Below are 21,932 nucleotides of genomic sequence, written 5' to 3'. Positions count from 1 at the left end.
CAGTGATCAGTCATACCTTACCCTTAGCCGTGTTTTCCCAAAAGCAGGTCTGGCATCTGCATCTTGGTTATCCCACGAACTCTCAATCCTGTAAGTTGCTTTTATATTCTTGGTCACAGAGCTTTCCAATCAGTTGCAGAAAGGCATTCTGTTCAGGCCTGCAAGATGTTCCAGTGGTGGTACTGATTGGAGTACTGCCATGTGACATAGCACTGATGTTATGCCATCTTTATTTCGTCCCTTGTATCTTTTAACTCCCGTCCCTCCAGTCCTGTTGTGCTGCCTCATCGTGGCGGGTGGGGGGTGGGAGGTGTTCCTGGGAGGGATGAGTGAAGAAAATGTTGGGAGTGTATGCCAAGAGCATATGTTCCTAGAAGGCTTACCCAAAGTATAAAGGTCATCCCAGCTGCCCAGCTAAAGCAAGCAGATAGCTATATTGGGCAGCAGCGATATAGGAAGATGCTGTAGGCAAATGGTCATTTTAGTGACAATAGCGAAGGCATAATTTCATACTGTGCGGGAAAAGGCAATGGTAAACCACTCCTGCATTTTTACCAAGAAAACCATATGGGAAGAAAATATAAAATGACTTATGATATAGTGCTGGATGATGGGCCCCTCAGGTTGGATGGGACTCAACATGCTACTGGGGAAGAGCTAAGGATCTTTCAGAGTACTAATGCTGTTTATGATATGGCTAGATTAAAGCCTTTGGGATGTCTAGTTGCTGATGTTGCCATACAGGAAAAGAAAATCCAAAGCTGCAAGGACAGAATTACAATGGGAACATGGAACGTAAAAAGTGCAAACACAGGAAAGCTCAACACGGTGAAAGTCGAAATGAAAAGACTACAAATGGACATCTTAGGCATCAGCGAATTGAGGTGGACTAGGACTGGATAAGAAAGGTATTGCTTTTATAGTTAGGAAGGGTATAGTAAGAATACTGTACCATTGTAGTATTTGGCTACAATGCAATCAATGACTGAATAATATCAATTAGACTTTGTGGACAACCTTTAATGTGACAATAATACAAGTTTATGCTCTAACCAGTGATGCAGATGAAGAGGAGGTTGATGATTTTTATGATCAAGTTCAATTTGAAACTGACAGAACATGCAAGCAAGATGTGCTGCTTATGAATGGAGACATGAATGCCAAAGCTGAAAAGATTAAAGAGGAAAATGTAGTTGGATACTGTAGTATGGCTTAAGAAACCAAAATGAAGCAGAAGAATGACATCAATTTTTGCCACTCCGATGATTTCTTCATAGCTAACACTATCTTCAAACAACCAAAATGATGTCTCTATACATGGACATCACCAGATGGAGAACACAGAAATCAAATTGACTATATTACTGCTAAAAAGAGGTGGAAGAGCTCAATTAAAGCATCAAAGACATGGCCAGGTGCTGACTATGGAACAGATTATGAACTGCTCATGTACAAATTCCAAGTTAAGCTAAAGAAGGAAGAGAAAGCCAACCAGTTTCCACAATATGATCTTGAGCGTATACCCATCATTTTCAAGGAGAACATGAGGAATTGCTTTGAAGTCCTGAAGCTCATTGATAGAGAACCAGAGGAATTATGGAGTGAACTTAAATAAGTTGTTAAGGATGAATGTAAAAAAAGACTGCCAAAAAGAAGAAAGAGAAAAAGGCAAACTAGATGTCAGAACAAACTGTGGAAATTGCCAAAAAGAGAAGAGAAGTCTGAGCCAAGAAAGACAAAAATCTCAGGAAGGAACTTAACAAAGAGTTTCAGAGAACTATTAGAAGAGACAAGAAGCAGTATTACAACAATTTCTGTAAAGACATCGAAGATGGAATCAAACATGGAAAAATAAGGAAAGTCTTTCAAAAGATTTCCGAAAGAAGAAGGTTCTAACCTTGAATTGGTATGCTTAAGAATGTCAATGGACAGATAGTAACTGATTCAATAAATATCAAAGAAAGATGGAAGGAATGTATTGAAATACTGTATAGTAGAGATGTCAACATCCAAGATAACTCAGAAGATATTCCCTACTTAAAAAAACTTCTAGGACTCGAAGATAAAGTTAGATGAGCAGTGTGATCATTACCAAGTTGGAAGGCTACAGGAACTGATGAAATATCCACAGAAATATGGCAAGCAACAGAAGAAGAATCAGTAAAGGTTCTAACCAAGCTGTGCCAGCAAACCTGGAGAACAATACAGTGGTTAATAGGTTGGAAGAGGTCAATCTACATTCCAATATGAGAAAGAGAGAGAGAGGCAGGGAGGGAGGGAGGGAGAGACAGAGAGAGAAACTTAACAGAGTGTGCAAACTATAATATAATATCCTTAATTTCACACACTAGCAAAATAATGCTTAGGATCATCCAATGCAGATTAGAGCCCTACATGGGAAAAAGGATGCCAGATGTTCAAGCTGGCTTTAGAAAAGGCAGAGGGACAAGACATATTATTGCTGATGCACACTGGATAATTGAGGAAAAAAAGTCAATATGTGCTTCATTGATTATAGAAGCGCCTTGGATTGTGTTGATCTTGTCAAGTTGTGGAATGTGCTTAGAAAAATGGGAATCCCAGAACATCTCATTGTCCTCATGAGAAACCTCCTGAGAATAACATGGACAGCCAAGATAACAAACAGATCATCAAACAAGTCAACCTAGAGTTTTCATTCAAGGCACAAATGACCAGGCTCAAATTATCCTACTTTGGACACATTATGCAAAGACCTAGCTCCTTGGAGAACTCTCTAATGATGGGAAAGGTGGAAGGAAAGAGAAAACGATGATGACTAGCAGCAAGGAGAATGGTCTCAGTTACAGTGGCGATGGGGGCACCATTGGAAGACCTGATGGGCCAGACTGGGGGCAGATCTTCCTGGAGAAAAGCTATCTATGTCGTCACTAAGATTTGACACCAACTTGATGGCACATAATCAATCAATCAATCAATCAATCAATCAATCTTTGAACTTCTACCTGAAATTGTAATGTGAGGTCATCTGGCAATTATGCTTTGTTTCTTTTCTATCAAAGTTATTAAACATGTAAAGGCTTGATCTCTGGGGACATTATAGATATGGCTATGTAGTTTCTCGGCAACAATGCAGAAGTGTTTGCCATTGCTTTTTTCAGCATTGTTTCCCAACTTTTCAATATTCCCTAGGAGTCTCCCATCCAAGTGCTATCCAGGTTCAACCCTGCTTGGCTTCCAAGTCCAGAGCAGGTCAGCGGTCACCCAGTGAGCTATTTAAACAAGATATAAAGAATAGACACAATTTCTTTTTATAAAGAATAGACTAACTTTTAAAATGTATATGGTGAGGTGCCATTGATAGAAAATGTCTAATTAGTGACAAAATTATCTGTTCTAGATGGGATTGCACATTAAATGATAAAGCACATAATTTGGGAATAAAGATCAAATCTTATTTTTATTGCTCAAACTTCAGAAGAGAGTCAATATGGTGTAGTGGTTAAGGTATTGGGCCAGAAGCTGGGAGACCCAGAATCTAGTCCATCTTCAGCCATGGAAGTCATTGTCTCTCAGCCCAATCTATTGCAAAGGGTTGTTATTGGGAAAATATAAAGCAGAACATAAAGCAGAACCCAAGAAATGAATAAACTATCAAGCCTCATGGAAATTAATCCTTAGGTAGGGCATTCGGGGATTGTCTGGAATAATGGTATTGTAAACAATAGCTCAAATTAACCCACGATTTACCGCTGGGGCCACCAACATTTTTTAGTGTGTATGAACCTGATCATGTCCCTTGTGTAATTTAGCCTTTACCAATTTACTACTTGGTAAAGGCTAAATTACATAAAATATGTTGTTAGAGAAAATTCTTAGGCTAAAAGTCCCTTGTTAAAATTTGACTGTTGCTAGGGTTTTTTTCTGGGGTGGGAGGATTATAACATATTGAAAAAAATAATATTTTAATAAAATCTATGTCTGGCTAAAGTAGTTGGCAGCTATGAAAATTGCTAGTTACAGAACACATGTATATACAGTGGTACCTTGGGTTACAAACGCCTCTGCTAATGAACTTTTCGGGTTGTGACCAGCTCCGGCCGCAAAAATTTACCTCGGGTTACGAACCCCGCCTTGGGTTACGAACCGGATCCGCGTCCATTTTCCGCCGTGACATGTGGTCCGCGGCCATTTTCCGCCTGTTCCACGTGGTCCACGGCCATTTTTCTGCCCGTTCCACGTGGTCCGTGGCCGTTTTTCTGCCCTGCCGCATGGTCCGCAGCCGTTTTTCTGCCCCTGACGCGTGGTCCGCGGACGCCGGAACGGATTAACGGTAATTACATTGAACCTTATGGGAAAATTTGCTTCGGGTTGCGACCAAATCGGGTTGCGACCAGAGTCACAGAACGGATTAAGATTGTAACCCGAGATTCCACTGTATATGTGTTTTGCCCTTACATCATCGCCAATGTCAGGCTAAATAAAACACTAGATCTACATATTATACACATTTTGCATATTCAATTTTGCAAGTTTTTCTTTATGTCCTCATAAATTATCTTAGGGTATCAAAGGTGGAGAATCTATGGTCCTCTATAGATTCTTCATAATTATAGTTTAGTCAATGTTTCTAGAACTCCTATTATCATTGCTGAGGAATTCTGGTTAACTGTAGTTCAACAGCATTTGCATGGCTATGATTTTCCCACCTCTGCAATATGTGATTGAACTTTCCTCTTTTGAACTCTGAGGATCAAAGAGAGCAAAAGTGTGAAAACTATAATCCAAAACATTTGCATTACTGAGTGCAACACTGATTGTTCTTTTGCATGTACCTCAACAAAATACTGCAGAAAAATATGCAGGTAACTTTTAATTCAAGATTGGTGGGATGTCATGCCTAAAAATAAAGATTACACAGTCAGGAGTTTGCCATGAAATTAATTCTCTAAGCACTTTTCCCCAGTTAACCTCTAGCTTACAGAGTTCAGGCCAACATTCATACTACTTTGCCTCCCAAGAAAGCAATTACAGACAATTGAAATTTGCAGGTTTGTTTCGATCTGAGGTCTTTTTTTTTTTTTTTATTAAATACTGATGTTGTCCATACATTTCAATCACTGAAACAAAACAGTTAAATTTTAAGTGATATAGTGTGATTGAAATAAATCCTCCATAAAATCATTATTTTTGTGCAGCAGGTTTAATGGCTTGTTTTCTTGTTAAGTGAGCTATTGTATTCTGGCCACAATATTAAGTTTAAAGACCTTTTTTTTTTTAATTCATCTATTCTGGAACTATTTCTATTTTATTAATTTACAGTAACCTCATTATGGGTGAATTACCACAATGGACTGTTGATATATATCACTTCTTGGCAGCCAAATTTTTCTTCTGAAAAGTCATACATCAATAACCTGAGATCTGTAGGTAAAATCTACTGTTTGAACTCCAGCAAGCTGCAGAAGAGTATTAATGGGAACATGGTCCAACCTGTTTTGGTCAAGGTGCATAAAGTGTATTTCATTACCTGGAACAAATGGGAAACAAACAATATTAACACCTTTATCTCCACAAAACATTAGTTCAGCATCTGCATGTTATCTGGCCTATATGGACTATGTTCCTTGAGTACTGAAACTGGACAAAACACCCCTTTCATCAAGAAATCCTATTGTTATGCTTGGGAGTAAGGATAAAAAGGAGCTGTTGCTACATCAATATAAAGGTAATTGAATTGGTTGTGATAAAATTTTAAAAAAGGTAAAAACTCTCAAATAGAACTTGTCTCCTGATAACTACAGATATGTAGTCCTCTTGCGTGTGCGTGCACATACAGAAGTGATTTGCCTTCTTCTGGGATGATTTTTTTCAGTTTCCCTTTTTAGCCTCAGAGGTTCCTGGTAGTCTCCTATCCAAGTATTAACTAGATCATACCTTGCTTAGATTTTTAAAATCAGCCCAAATCATTTAGGTTCTGCCACCTGTTTGACCATTAGCCAAGAATGAAAGTAGAACATTCTGACTGATGAAAATTCACCAGCTAAGTCACTGAAAAACCTGTGTCCATGTGCAACTCAAACACAGAAGAAACCAATTTATTAGGGAGAGCCCCTACCACCACCACTAACCTCCCCACACTACAAAGTCTTGAGCCAATATTAAGTGGGAGTAGGTAAATTAGTGGCAGAAGAATGATGGCAGAGGTTATAAAATATGGAACTTTCAGGTGGTCCTCACTTTCTGACTACTTGTTCAGCAACCATTTGAAGTTACAACAGCGCTGAAAAAGGAGACTTACAACTGGTCCTCGAAGTTGTGGCTGTTGCAGCATCCCTGCAGTGTTACTGCAGTCATGTGATCTTGGCAACGGGTGCTTGGCAACTGGCACGCATTTATAATGGTTGCAGCATCCCATGGTCACGTGATCGCCATTTGCATCCTTCACAGCCAGCTTCTGACAAGCCAAGTCAATGGCAAAAACAGCAGGAAGCTGCAAGTTGTGGTCACGTGATACTGCACTTAAATACCCGCAATGATTCGGAACTGACAAACTGTCGTCATAAGTCGGGCATGGTCATGTGACTTTTCAATTTACAGCCATGTTGCTTAGTGACAGAGTTGCCAGTCCCAATTGTGGTTAGTAAGTGAGGACTACCTGTGATGTTCTCTGTCTTACTCATAAGCTACCATTTTATATCTGTTCCACTGGTATATCCTTTCCAGCCAACAGCAGCACTAATAGTGTTCTAGTAGATTATCCAGGGAAATGACATCAACATAGACTTTGTGGCTCAGAATTCTGCTGGCATAATTGAGTGTTGGTCATATCCGATAGCCTTGCAGTTGGCATAATTTTAGTATGGAATTACACACTCATAAATTAAAGTTAATACTACTAGTAATCTAATCTATTTCACTGTAAGCAGGAAGCCATACTTGGATGAAATAGTCTTATCAAGAGATGCTCAAGTTTAGTAAGGGAAATTGTGTCCTATAGACTTAGAAAGCAGTAAGACTGCAGCAATCAACAAAGGCAGAAGCAAGATCCACTGGAAATCTTAGTACAGTCTCACTTTCATTTCCCTTCCTCCCATTAAATGCTATTTATCTCAGTAGTAGAATGCGTATCTAAGGATTAGTAAAAAGTGGAAACAAATTAAAAAACAAAACAAGAACATACATATAATAAAAGAGAAACAAACAACTACTAATCAAAGGCAGCCTGCAGACCATTAGGCCCCAAGCACTTGGTAGAACTGCTGGGTCAAGCCATTTGTAAAAAGAAAGAAGAGTACAGTAAGGGCATTTTGTATTTCAGGGGACCAGGTTTCCAAATCATGGGGGCCATTATAAAGAAGACATGTGGTTAGGCCCCTACTCCCTTGAATTCACATGGGATGGGGATTCTCAGTAAAATGGCCCTGCAAGAATCTTAATGGGAAAGATGGTCCAGGTAAGGCTTTAAAAATGACAACCAGCACTCTGAACTGAACCTGGAAACAAATCAGTAATCAATGCAGGATCTGTGTTACATGTTAGGTGGCTAAATCTGCTACCTTTGGTTAGCAGACAGACTGCTGCACTTTGAATCAACTGAAGCATGTAGGTCATTGTTCCAGGCAGCCTCATGTAGAGTGTGTTGCAGTAATATAATCATGAGGTACCAAGAGTGTCATTGGCAAGGTGTTCTAAACCAGATAAGCCAGCAATTGTTGAACAGCCATGGCTTCTACCTGCTCCAGAAGGAGCCATGAGTCCAGAAAGGAGAAGCATGAATCTATCAAGAACTACAGCTGAAGCCAGGACTATCACTAATCAACAGCAATTTTGCCTTGCAGGGATTTAATCTACGCTTGTTTTGATCCTCGCAGCCTCTATACACTGAGTCAGTATTTCTACAACATCCATGGCTCCAAGTGGGATGACAATGTTCAGTTCAAAACCAGGAACATAGGGATGATATATCTACCCAAACTGATGGATGACCTTTCTCAACAGCTTCACGTAGATGTTAAATAGCACAGAGGAGAGGAAAGAGCCCTATGACAACCCAAAAGAAATGACTGTCTCTTCCTCCATGCATACTGTACCAACTGAAGCTGCTTGCTAAGGAAGGAACAGAACCATTGCAAAAGAGCATCTCCAAACCCCAATCTTTGCAGGCACTCTACAAGGATACCAGGAATGACAGTATGAAAGGCTACTGAGAGGTCTAACAGGATGAGGAAGGGCGCATTCCCTCCCTCCAGCCCCCAACAAAGGTAATTCACAAAAACAACAGTGCTGTTTCCTGAAAAGAATCTAGAAAATCTGTTTCCTCTAGAATTCTTTGCAACTAAAGTTCCACCAACTTTTTCAGGAACTTCTACAAGAAGGGAATGTTGGATTTTGGTCAGCAGTTATCAAAGTCATTTGGATCAGAGGAGGCACTGCCTTCTCTTTCAAAACTGATGGCACTACTGCCTTCCCTCACAGAAGTATTAACCAACTTTCAAATCTAATCACACACACTCTGTCCAGCCATACGAATCATCCAGGCAGGGCATGGGTCCATCTTGAAGGCGGCAGAGCCACAAAGGGTGCTTTCTGCTTCCTCAGCTTCCATAAGATAAAAAAAAAAAAACCAGCTAACTTCAGCAGACGTTATCTGAGCCACCTCACTAAGCCATGCCCAGTGAGTCCAGCTCTGAGCAAATGCAAGCTATTTTATCTGCAAAATACCTTGCAAAAATCTCATAGTAGCCTACAGGAGCTTCTCATTGTCACCTGCATAAAGGAATGGGTAACCTTGAAAACACCTGCTGGACCTGAATCTGTAGATACAATAGGAGTATCCACACTTTGTCACTCTTATTGCTTTGGTATACTCCTGAATATGAGTACGTAATCATGCATGGTCACGTTCACCCTTCATCCTTCTTGACCACTGTAGTAGGCATCTCTTTACCTGCTTAACTTCCCAAAGCTCCTAGGAAAACCAAGGAGTCTACTGGGATCTGTGGGGGATGAAAGGTTGCCAGAGGATAATCTAATCCAGTGTCCTTGCCAACTCCAGAGATCTGTTGAATGCATAGCAGAACTGCTTACAATAATAACTGGAGAACTCTCCAAGTGTCCTGCAAAGACCCAGAGAGTCCTTTAGGCACTTGGGTGGATATTCTTAGCCTGTCCATAGCTCATATGAAGTTCAGCATCCCAGCGATGTGCATACAGACCAGAAAGTATCCTGACCACAAGAATGGACTGATCACAATGTCTTCCATTACTAGATCACATGGCCTCTGCTCTGAGCTAATGGCCCTTCCAAGATGTGCCTGCTTGTATTTTTAGAGCCTAGATCACCCAGGACAGACCCATAGTTATCATGAACCCCTGAGTCCATCTTGACTCTCCCAACAGGACACGAAAGTTAAAGTTCCTGAGCCATAAAAGTCTTGGGAGGGTTCTACCAACAGTCACAAAACGAGATTGAGAACTGCTACTGGGGAGCAGTGCAGTCAGTACACCAGCAGCAACTTCATTGTGTCCCTAAGTCCTAATGTAACACAGGCATCATACCACCTCCATGATAGTGCTTCTGGACACAGCTAAGATCTCACAAACAATCATTGCACACCTCCTCCCTGTTCATGGCATCAAGGTAGCTAGAATTACAGTGGCTATATTCATTACTGACCAGCTTCTTTTTTGTTGGACCTCATCAGGCAAAGGTAGCCCCTTTAAGTTAGGTCTTATATATATCATATTCAACCCTTTACCAGGACTTAAACTCATATGCCTTATGCTTTGACGACTATAAAACAGATTGTCTAGCTAACAAAAAGCTGTAAGTTTATAGTGACCTTACCTGGTCCCAAAATGAAAGTGCCTCCCTGCTGAGCTGGATCACCCTGAAAATCAAACGCAGGGCTTGCCATTGCCCTCCACATGCTTTTAACACTTCCTAATAGCAAACTGGATTTAACATGAGGGCTGAGCACTGAAGAATGAAAACAGAAGAAGTAGTTTATTTGGCAAAAAGCATATATTAGCTCTGTTGGCATAATGAATATTTTAGACTACCATCCTATGGGCAGTTACTGGCAAGTAATTTCACTGAAATCATCAGACTTAAGTGCAAAGCAAAGAAATGTGCTTTGGGTCAAAGTACCTCAGAATCTAGTACATGCTACGTGGGAAACATTTCTGCATGATTTTGCACTGCCTGGGATTTTCCACAGTTAGAGAATGTATTCAGGTTTGAATCAAAGTCTGATGCTAATGGAAGAGGTCAGCAAAAATGAGGGTAACTGAGAGGAAAAGAAATTGGGATGAAGAAAAAGAGATGGTGGATCTATATTGAATGAGTGAAGAGTAAAATGGATTTGTGGGTTGCAAATAAAATAAAATGAAGAGAGTGGTAAGCAATAACAGGAGGAAAAATTAGAGAACCAAAAGGCAGATTAAAATTGAGGCCAAAGCAAAAGCACGATTTCCCATTTCCATAACCCATCAGAAACATATTTTTCTTTCTATACAACCTGTAGTTTCAAAATGCAAGGTTAAAAGTTTCCTTAGAACTAAGTCCATGAAATAAAATACATCTATAGGACCACAGCTTTTTTCATATGGTGCATTTTCTAGAATTATTTCTGCAAAAGAATTCTATACCTATATAGTGATGAATAAAGTAATATACGAAGAACTTATCTTAGTTCTTTCCTGTGAACTCTATTAATTCCACAAACCTGCGGTCTATACACTAATAGGACAGGAATCCACAACTGTTTATTTATTTATTTATATTTCAAATTTAGTCACCGCCCATCTCACTCAAAGAGTGACTATTACTTTTGTTCATAAGTTCCTCTCAACACAAAGCACTTTTTTGTTAATTGTGTTATTGACCTGGTGTACATACTGTATCACACTAAGCTATTATTTGCTACTAACTATGGTATACTGAAGAAACTACAGTTGGCTAAGTTCACATTTCAAGCTAAGCCATGAGTTCAGTTTAGTGTGCTGTGTAACCCAATCACTATGGCTTATTAAGCAAACCATGGTTAAACAAACCTTTTTTTTTAACGTGTGATTCACTTCACTAGGATTGACAGCAAAGTACAGATCAGTCAATAACAAATCTTGCCTCATATTTTGATTGGGTAACTTTCTTCATAGACTGTGGGAACACTGTAGACACTGTATATCTCTGACTTCAGCAAAGCATCTGGCAAAGTACCTTAAAGGAAGGTTTGATTGGCTATCTGGAGAAAAAGATATTGGTAGTTGATTGCTAACCGAATATGAACCAACAGTGAAATGTAGTTGTATTCCACGTTCCATTCTATTTTGTTTTGCTCAGACCAGACCAGCTCTGGGCACCACACTTTAAGGATTTAGAGATATCTGAACAGGTTCAAAGGCAGTGAAGATGATCAAGCTAAGCCCTATGGAAAGAGATTGAAGGAGTTGGGCAAGCTCAGTCTTGAGAAAAGATGACTAAGGGAGGGCATGATAGCAGTCTTCAAATTTCTCAAAATAGATCAATAGAACCTGTTCATTCCAGAATCCAGGGCACAGTTTCTTAAGCTTAGCTTACAGGAAAGCAGGGTTACAATAAGAGCAGTTTGGCAGAGCAACAAACTTCTAAGGGATGTGGTGAGCTTTCCTTCAACAGATGCTTTCTAGTAGAGGCTAGACAACCATCTGATTGAGATTCTTTCATTTGGATTCCTGCACTGAGCAGTGGGTTATACAATGGCCAACATGGCCCCTTCCAACTCTATAATCGTATGAGATCTGAATGGCATTCTTGATTTTTTATTTAAAAGAATCAGCTTTCAGTTTACACATCATTAGATAAACATCTATTGGTAGTTTCTGATACCGAAAGTCAGTAGTACAACCCACCTACAGAGCTGGAGGCTTCCCCACTTTTCATGCCAAGGATGCTATAAATTTCTCTTCCAGGATCTACATACATTTCATGATGATAACCTGTCAGATTACAAAATGGCTGCAAACGACAGATGTAAGTATCAGTGTAATACACAATGCAGTTCTATTTTTGAAAGCCAATGGTGCAATTCTGGTCACCCCTACTTTTAATTAAGTCCCATTCCACTGAGTGGGATTTTCTTCCAATTAAACATATTTAATCTGGGCTTTGGCAACTCTAAGCACATATAATGGAAGTATGTCCTACTAAAATGAATGGGGATAATTTCCAAGCGACCTGGAAGGAAGCCTTCAAAGTAGATTCAGTGCCTATTTTATTTAAGCAGTCTTATTTATACAGGTAGTCACAGCTGTTGTAATGCCCACGTGATCACGATCTGGGTGCTTGGCAACCCGTTCACATTTACAACCGGTTGCCAAGCACCCTGCGATCATGTGATCACCATGTGCAACCTTCCCTGCCGGCTTCCCACAAGCAAAGTCAATGGGGAAGCTGGCAGGGGAGGTCGCAAGTCACTGGGGTAAGTCCCTTCCACCCACCACAGCTTTTCTTTGCTTGAACACACAGCACCCTCCTTCCCCCCTTTGCTTACATGCACTGCACCCTCCTTCCCCTTTGGCTCACTCACACACATCAGTGACCTCATTGCCCCTTCGCTTGCTTGCATGCATGCACACCTGCACTGCACCCTCCTTCCTCCATCACTCCAGGACACTGGTATGTGCAAGCAAGCAAAGGAGGGAAAGAGGGTGCTGGGGTGTGCGAGTGAGTGAAGGAAGGAAAGAAGGCGTAGTGCATGCATGTGAGTGAGCAAAGGGGAAGGAGGGTGCTGGTGTGTGCGAGTGAAGGGGGAAGGAGAGTGCTGGTGTGTGTAAGCGAGCGAAGGGGGAAGGAGGGTGCTGGTGTGTGCAAGCGAGTGAAGGGGGAAGGAGGGTGCTGGGGTGTGCGAGTGAGTGAAGAAGGGAAAGAAGGCGTAGTGCATGCATGTGAGTGAGCAAAGGGGAAAGAGGGTGCTGGTGTGTGCAAGCGAGCGAAGGGGGAAGGAGGGTGCTGGGGTGTGCGAGTGAGTGAAGGAGGGAAAGGCGGCATAGTGCATGCATGTGAGTGAGCAAAGGGGAAGGAGGGTGGTGTGTGCAAGTGAGCGAAGGGGAAGAAGAGTGCTGGGGTGTGCAAGCAAGCAAAGGGGGAAGGAGGGTGCTGGGGTGTGCGAATGAGTGAAGAAGGGAAAGAAGGCGTAGTGCATGCGAGTGAGCAAAGGGGAAGGAGGGTGCTGATGTGTGCAAGCGAGCGAAGGGGGAAGGAGGGTGCTGGGGTGTGCAAGTGAGCGAAGGGGGAAGGAGGGTGCTGGGGTGTGCGAGTGAGTGAAGGAGGGAAAGAAGGTGTAGTGCATGCATGTGCATGAGCAAAGGGGAAGGAGGGTGTTGGTGTGTGCAAGTGAGCAAAGGCAGGAGGGAGGGCGTAGTGCATCCATGCGAAGGGGTGGAGGGTGCTAGTGCACGTGAGTGAGCAAAGGAGGGAAGGAGGGCCAAGAAACCACTAAGCTGCCGCGCGGCAAGCAGCCCCAGAGCCTGCTAGTTCTGGAGCTGCTTGGTGCCCTGCAAGGCAGGGTGCAGGGTGGCCAAAAGGCAGAGGTGGGGAGAGATATGCAGGTGGGTGGAGTTGGAAGCAGTCCCTTACCTTACTGAGGCTCAAGGCTTGGAGGGACCAAGCCTGGAATGACTTGGACTGGGGTGGGTCCTCAGCTAATGACTGGTGGAATTTGCTTAACAACGCAATGGGGAGTGCCAGGATTGCCATCACTAAGCAGTGTGGTCATGTGACATCTTGCTTTACAATCTCATCGCTTAATGATGGAAATTCTGGTCCCAATTGTGGTCATAAGTCAAGGACTATCTGTATTGGGATATGCACGCATGTACATATATATGAGTGAATGTGTTTATGGGTGGATATGCTTAAAAGTGCAAAGACTGAAGCAAAAGAGCTGCATTTAGAACTACATCAACAGAAGATACTGGATTTTCACTTGAACTTACTTTAATATGATGGTGTGCTGATTGCCCAATAACCACAAGTCTAACATTTGCATCCTAAAAGAAGAAAAACAGACAGAATATCAACCTTAGTACTGCTCACCAACACTTAACAATTCAAGCTCTATGCAAGACTAAAAATCAGATTTGTGCAAATCTTTGAAGCAATTTTTGCTTTAAAAAAAGCTTGGGCTCCCTTCCTTTAAAGCAGCTTCATAAAATGGCATGGCCTCCACTTTTAAATAACAGAGTGGAACAGCTGTATCAGCTTGCTACAGGAAATGAGCTTCTGTACATATGCAGCAGCCCATTTCTGGCTGAGAAAAGCACCGGAAGCCCCTTTTAACAAAAAGCAATGGGTTCCCACATCAATGTCTTGACAACAGAGGGCAGAACAAATTACTTTTTCAGTATGAAGTGTTCTGTTGAGGCAAACCCTGCCTGTTTTGTACAGTAACACTAGACGTTTGGAGTCCATAGCAGCTCATGCATCATGTAATTAAAGACCTAATGCCTGCATTGTCTTGTACAATGTATAATATATTAAGTTACCTTAGAGTTAAATTTGGGTAGAATATTTGTTTGGCATGGCAGACTGTACGAACTTAGCTTCTGTGGTTAGTTTGTAATCCAATGAATTGTGCAAACCCAGACAATGAGTTAACCCAGTAACCTAGTCCAGCCCATGTCCCTAAACCAGTGTTTCTCAAACTTGGCAGCTTAAAGATGTGTGGACTTCAACTCCTAGAATTCCCCGGCCAGCAAGAGAAGTTCTGGGAGTTGAAGTCCACACATCTTAGAGTTGCCAAGTGAGAAACACTGCCCCAAACATTAATGGTGTTCTAGGAATTTACAACGAATTTTCATTAGTGGAGATAGATATGCTGATAGAAATATTTTTGGATCACAGAGTTAATTGCATAATGTTATTGATTACACTATTAATATTTTAGAATATTTATTTGAATGTTAGCCATTTAGTGATAATTAAATCAACATCCCCATGACAAAATCACAGTGCATCATTGTTGCTAATGCTAGAGGCTGTAAAAATTTGAGATAGCATTAATAACATTTACTATAGGACCCCAGCTGAACAGTTCCAGTGGAGGTTACCGGGGCCTGGTCTTGTGATGTGATCTGCAATCATTTTGAGTTTCTGAGTCCTGAGGAAGTGGATAGGGCCTTCTGCAGTGTTTATTCTGCCACTTCTGAGTTGTCAAGTCAAGTCAAAGTTTATTTCGGTCAAAGACCAATATAAAACAAAACAATTAACAAACCGTTTAAAAGTAAGAGGAGGAGGACCAGATATAAAACACAAGCTATAGGAATAATACAAAATATTATTGTCATTATTATTACCAGTGTAAGCTACATCTCTAGAACTAAGAAACAGAAAGTCATTTGTCTAAAACTAAGACACTGAACTAAAATTCTAAGATAGAAGTAGATTAAAATAAAATAAAATAAAGTGACATCTATCTATCATCTATTTATCCATCCATCCATCCATCCATCCATCCATCCATCCATCCATCCATCCTTATTTAGTGTATACTTCTCAGCTGTATTACACTATTAACTTTTAAGATATTTTGGGATCTTAGCTTTCTTTGTTTAAAGGTATTCCTAGTGGCTTATCAAGGAGTTTAAAATCACCAACATTGCTGTAAAACAATAAGAAGTAATAGGAATGGCTAAGCAATGTTTTCAAATATACAGTATGTCAGAACATCTAAAAGACCCAGAGTTTAGCTAGCAATGAAAAGTTATCAGCTACCTGCTTTGCAGAACATCTCAGAGCCAAATGGCAAAACTGAAATAGCCTCATCCTATCATCTATCTAACCTCCAAGGCAGGGCAACTTTGAGAAAGATCTGAGATTCCTATGGGAAAAGCCAACCTTTAAACCCTCTAATGGTTCCCAAGTCATTTAGGCCTTTAAAAATTAAGTGTTCTATAAACTGACAAGGAGACATGTAGCTGTAAGTATCTTCCATATACCTGATCCCAAAGTCTATACAGCCTTCAAGGGAGCTCCATATATTTCAAGATTCTATTTGGTTTTCTGACCTCAAAGGTACTTCAGCCTTCAGATAGCCAAAGCATTATATGATTCTTTATGGAGAGATTAGCTGCATCTAGAACTTCATCTTGAGGACATATGAACTTTCCATAGTGGATGATCAGCTGAACCACACGTTAATGGATTTTCTCCGAATCTGTATAACCTGGTAATAATGACTTCTACAGTAAGCTGTATTAATCAACATCCAGCATCTTAAAAGTATGTTTCAAAGGTTGACAATCTTGAGCATGCACTTCTAAGACTATAATATAGGCGTATTTTCTTGGGAGTCAACTTCAATAGACAACCCCAGGTAATCATTCTTTTTCTAACACAAGCACGTATAAAAACAAATTCACAGTATGTAACTTCAGGGAGACTGCAAACTTCTATGTTAGTAACCATATTATATATAGCTTTTGTTTGTACTTACTTGTAAAAAATTACTGGGAATTTTGCCCAGATCCTCCACATATTCTTTACAGACATAGCACAAAAAATGCTGGAAAAAAACAACAGGGGGGTCAGATCATACATTTGCAAGATAATCTTCTGTTTATTGAAGTCTGTACTATTTGCTCCTGTGTGTTGAATTCATAAACACCAGGGCATCACAAAGCAAGAAATAAGTTAAATGTTCTACAACGTTCAGACACAGTGCTGATCCAGTTTGTTTACCAACTTTACTGACTAAATTACAACGAGGTGTGTTCACAGAACATCCTAAGCCACAAGCTACAGGGCAGCCTTAATGTGGTTGCTTTGGTTCTGCCTTTGTGTAAACCATATCCGAATTACTGCTCAAGTAACTTAGCATTACCTCGCGCGTTTGCAGGACGCGTGTGGTCGAAGCCTACGCACGCTTATTCGGAAGTAGGCCTCGCCCGCTAAACGCGCAAATCGCGCGGCTGCGTGAAGCGCAGGCGAAATCTCCCCACCCCAAGTTCCGAACCAGCATGCAGAGTATCCTCCTCTTATGCAGTTTGCAGTATTGTGTGTCCGCTCTCTCAGCTGTCAATCATAGCGGGCTAACCTTACTAACAGCGATCCTAGTTGCCTGTTTACAAGCCGAGGATTGGTAATATTGTAGCACAGGCTTAGCCGGGAAAGCTTTCAATCAACTTGGAGGCTGCTTTCCCTGCGTGGAGCCCTTCGGCCCTTTCAGCCTAAACTTTTCCCGGCATGTAAACGCAACGGCGATGTCACTCTCCAGCCCAATCGTTTGGGGTGTTGCAGCCAGGCCGGGCGCCTCCCTCACCCGCACGAAGATCACGATCGTCTTCTGTTCTTTGTAAAGAGCCCCAAAGGGGATCCTGTTCCCCTCCGCGTCCTCCACCAGGCGCTGGGCGGCGTCTCGCAGTTCCGCCGGGTCCTCCCCGGCGCGCTGCCAATCAGTTCGAGCGCCGATCTGCTCTGTGACCGGGTCTGCCATGCCGCAACGGCCCAACCCAAACCGATCCCGGCGAACGGAGCCAAGAGGGATGTGCAGATACTGAGGGAGTGGTTTTCTTTCCCGTTGCGGGATGAGCTCCTCCTCCAGTGGAAGCAGCAGAAGCGCTAAAGGGAGGGAGAGGAGAAAAACCAAGCCTTTGGAAGTTTCCTTGCACCCGGAGAAGTCAGATAGGGGAAGTGCAGGGTGTTGGCTTTTCCAACAGTGGGGCTTTATTCTTTAGGGTCATCCGTGTTGCATTCGTAGTCGCTTTTCTTTCCGGATCTCTTCCAGTTTTTCCCTCTGGAACAGCGACAGAAGACGACGAAGCGCTCTCAAGGAACGCTATTTGCGCGTGTCTCACATCGTCTCAGAATGGTGACCCTAAGCCAGTGTTTCTCAACCTTGGCAGCTTTAAGATGTTACACATGTGGGCGTATCCTCTGTTGAATTAGTCTTTCCTAAAACTTTCCTAAAACTGGTTAGTATCACCTTCAATAGCACCAGAGAATTGTTAGTATTACCCTAAGTAAGTGTTCCTCAACCTTGGCAACTTTAAGATATGTGGACTTCAACTCCCAGAATTCCCCAGCCAACCATGTTGGCTGGGGAATTCTGCGAGTTGAAGTCCACATATCTTAAAGTTGCCACGGTTGAGGAACCCTGCCCTAAGTAACAGTGTCACTCTTCTACAAAGCTTGAGTCATTTTGTTTGTGAGATATCTTTCACAGTCTTTGTTCCCACAGTAAAGTGGCATTTGGTACACTGATATTGATCACTTTCAGGACTTGATAAGAATAAGGCTGATCAAGTTTTTATAACAACTGCAAGTTGTCAACCTTCACTTGTACAAATCTGTACTTGTAAATTTCCTTGCAATGGATCCAGGGTTCTTGCAGCCTGATCATAAAACTGTTTTTGTATATCCAAAGGTCTTTGTGAGACCCATTGTGGTATAGTAGTTAAAAATGCTGGACTAGAAGGCAGGACACTGAGTTTTAGTCCTGCCTTAGGCATGGAAGTTAGCTAAGTGACTTTGGGCTGGTCACTCTCAGCCCTAAGAAGAAGGCAGTGGCAAATCACTTCTAAAAATGTAGCTAAGAAAACTGCATAGATTTGTCAATGAGTCATAACTGATTGGAAGCCACACACACACCACCTCCAAATATCCAGACATTGCTGGATAACAGCTCCCAGAAGGCATCTGAAGCATATGGTAAAAATGAAGATGGCAGCCATGATGGTGCAACTGGAACTCTGCCCTTTTTGATGTGTATCACACATAAAAATAGGTGGAGCTTCAATTAACCATCATGGCTATCATCTTGACCTTTTTTTAATCATACCCCATGGACACCCCTGGCTCCCAGCATGCTTTACCGTTAGTCATGCTGATGGGGGTTGCAGGGAGTTATGGTTCAGCTTCTGGAAAGCCACAGGTGCCCAGCCCTGCTCCACTAAGTTTGATTTTGGTTATTCACAGTCCGTCTTCAACTTGAAGCTCTCCAGAGAGATTGAGCTACAGCTCTCATAACTGAGGGCAGCCGTAGCCCTGACAGCTGGAAATTATGACCATGGTAGCCCAACATATTTGGAGAATGCTAATTTGGAAAAGCTATCTAGGATTGTGACATAAAAATGAAAGATGCTTTTATGAGGTCATCAGACTTGGTACCAACGATTTCCAGCGCAGCCACGGATGGTTGGAGGATGTGGAAAAATATCCTGCAACTTTATTGGCTGACCGCTGGGTGTCAGAGATGCATTGTGCTCCTGAGCCAGCTTTCTAAAAATCAGACTATTTGCTGATTGTAGCAATAGCTTTCACATTCATTTTGGAGATGCTACTTGCCAACACACTGCCCTATCATTTTTATTCTGATTTCCATTTTCTCTGACATATCCTGCATGGCTCATCAGTTTCCATTTCTTTTTCTTACCTTCCTTTTTTTTATCTGTATGTCCCCGAATGCTAAAAACAATACTAACTATGCGGCTGTCTGACAGGAAATGCTAATAAAAGATGTATTTGCCTCCCTTAGGGATGTTCTGCATTCTCATAATTAGGCCTGGATGGGGTAAAAAAAATCTACCCAAACAGTTTTCAGATAGAAAATATTTTTTTTTCCTGCTAAAATGGTAAATCCCATTATGAAAATATTGGCTTTGACTATGTTTCCCTTCAGTAATACCATCACTTCTGGTCAGCAAACTGTGTAGAAACTTTTTTTTAAAAAAGTTTCCATTTCTTGACTGAATCAAATTATTTGCAGGTTTTTGAATGACAATAATTTGAACTTTTGACCCAAGGCTGGCATCACTGAAACTGGAGCCAAGTACTGAGCAGTAAAACTGAACCAAACCTTGACAGCTTCTCTGTGAAGGTGTATACATTTTAATGTTGATCATGGGGTTAGAGCAGGGGGTCCTGTTTTCCCTGATTCTTCTTCCTAAAGAGGCATTTTTCATCTGTGATGATGCCAGGGGGGAGATGGAGGCCGAGGCCTCTCTGTTGGAGGGCACAGCAGGGCTTGATGCTCTCTGTGCTCCTGTTTAACATCTACATGAAGCTGCTGGGTGAGGTCACCAACCAGCAGGGGCCAAGTACGATCAGTCTGCAGATGATACCCAACTTTACATCTTGATTCCAGGCCAAACAAATGTTATAGTCAAGGTGCTGTCCTGGTTACTGGAGGCTATTAGAGTCTGGAAGGAATAGGTTAGGCTCAGTCCAAACAAGATGGAGTGGTTTTAGGTTTGGAAGCCATCTGATTCCAGAGAGATTCTTTTTTTAGTTCTGGAGAGGGTTGTGTTCCCCCATACAGAACTGGCTCATAATCTGAGGGTCATTTTTGATTCATGGCTCTTGCTCAAGAAGGAGGTGGAAGTTCGGGCTAGAAGAGTCTTTGCACAGCTTCATCTTGCGTGCCAGTGACAATCCCTCCTGGACAGAAGGCTGTCCTCACATGAATCGTGCCCTATTCTTCTCCCATTTGGACTACTGCAGTGTACTATATATGAGGCTGTCCTTAAAGACCACACAGAAGTTATAGCTGGTTCACAATGCAGCAGCTCAGGTAGTTATGAATGCATTTTGGTTTACTCATATCATACTGCTACTTTGGGAGCTGAATTGGCTTCTGGGCACAATTAATCTGAGTATCCTTGGGATTGCCTCCCAATTCTGGATGATAAAATGGGCTTCCTCCAAATACTTTCTCTCAGGAATGTCATCAGCAGGGACTACAGATAGACTTTGTTTATCAACCACAATTGGGACCAGCAACTTGGTCATTAAGCGAAGCGGTCACTAAGTGACACTGACTGTGCTTATGATTTTACTTCAGCTTTCCTTTGCTTTACAGACCTGCAAAGGTCATAAATGCCAAGAGTGGTTGTAAAGTTACTTTTGTCGCTGTCATAACTGCAAACGGTCACTAAATCAGGACTACCAGTACAGCGGTGGGCCTTTTCAGTTGCTGCCATGAGGTTTTTTTTTTTTTTTTTTTTGCACATCAGTGTCTTTTATTGTTTGATTTGTTGCTTTCTTTTTTGAAATTTTTTAATTGAATTTTTTGGTAAACACAGTAAAAACTAATACAAATTAAACTGGACGAAAAAAGAAAAACAAAAGTGCAGAAAAAAGAAAAAAGAAAAAGAAAAGAAAAAAGAAGAGAAAAGACAAAGGCAACAAAGACAATAATAAAGAAGTGGCTTCCATCCTTCATCACACCAAGCATAAGCTAATATAGTAATATTTCACCCTCTTTTAAAGTTACATATAAAAAAACTCTTCTCCCCATAGCCTAACATTTATCTATACGCAATCCAGAAATCATGATCTTTTCAGTCCTAATTCAGCAAAAAGTCCAGTAGGAGTTACCAGAAATATCAAACAAATAGTTTATCCCTGGTCAAATAGTCCAATCTTATATTCCTTCTTTTTGCTCTGCACAATCTTGACTTTTGAATCATTCCTATGGCATCACAGAATTTGATCTTTCATCATGCTTTGGCATTTAAAAGGAGTCTTCAAAACTTTCATCAGCCGACTTTGTAAATCCCATAAAGAGGCATTGTCCAGGATTTCTTGTTGCACCTGTTCCATGTCCAGATCCTCTTCTTGATTTGTCTTTTGAATTCCCATTTTGGTAATCTCAATTTTGTTGCCTTCCATGACTTCAAATTCTCTGTTTATGTCAGACAAGTTTTTTAACGTTTTTCTCATCATCTTCTAAAAGTTTATCCATTGAAATCTGTATTCTTTCTGAGATATTAGTCATTAATATCTCAGTTCAGTTTTCAAAAAAACTTCTTAAGATAAGAAGTTACAGCCAGCTTAGCCATTTTAACTCTTTTCTGCCTGGTCCTTCAGTTCCCTCCAGTGTCTGTTTGCAACCTTCATCAAGCCTCAGTCCCTAATATGGATTTAGTTCCATTTCAGTCATTTCCCATATTATTTAATTATATAGTTGTTT

At 41.3% G+C, this 21,932-nt stretch overlaps 1 protein-coding gene across 2 annotated transcripts; it reads right to left on the bottom strand.

Annotated features, from left to right (window-relative positions):
* Nucleotides 1-27: 27 nt before the first annotated feature.
* PRXL2C (peroxiredoxin like 2C) lies at nucleotides 28-17,671 on the bottom strand. 2 transcript variants are annotated; one of them, XM_025167473.2, is made up of 6 exons: nucleotides 17,283-17,671; nucleotides 16,458-16,526; nucleotides 13,960-14,013; nucleotides 11,875-11,980; nucleotides 9,830-9,961; nucleotides 28-316 (listed from the first exon to the last, which is right to left on the bottom strand). In XM_025167473.2, exons 1-6 carry the CDS (start codon nucleotides 17,454-17,456, stop codon nucleotides 285-287), a joined length of 567 nt encoding a protein of 188 aa, XP_025023241.2. In that variant the 5' UTR covers nucleotides 17,457-17,671; the 3' UTR covers nucleotides 28-284. The 2 variants fall into 2 exon arrangements, with proteins under 2 accessions (XP_025023241.2, XP_007429555.2); XM_007429493.3 differs by lacking the exon at nucleotides 28-316 and adding an exon at nucleotides 3,315-5,509 and having other exon boundaries at nucleotides 17,283-17,577.
* Between the last annotated feature and the right edge of the window lie 4,261 nt (nucleotides 17,672-21,932).

This window comes from Python bivittatus, unplaced genomic scaffold (assembly GCF_059951505.1).
Source record: "Python bivittatus isolate LINGU-HERP-01145 unplaced genomic scaffold, Pbiv_v1 ctg000850_np1212, whole genome shotgun sequence".
Taxonomy (NCBI): Eukaryota; Metazoa; Chordata; class Lepidosauria; order Squamata; family Pythonidae; genus Python; species Python bivittatus.
The sequence above is the reverse complement of the archived record's forward strand: the minus strand, read 5'-3'. Positions and strand labels throughout refer to the sequence as shown.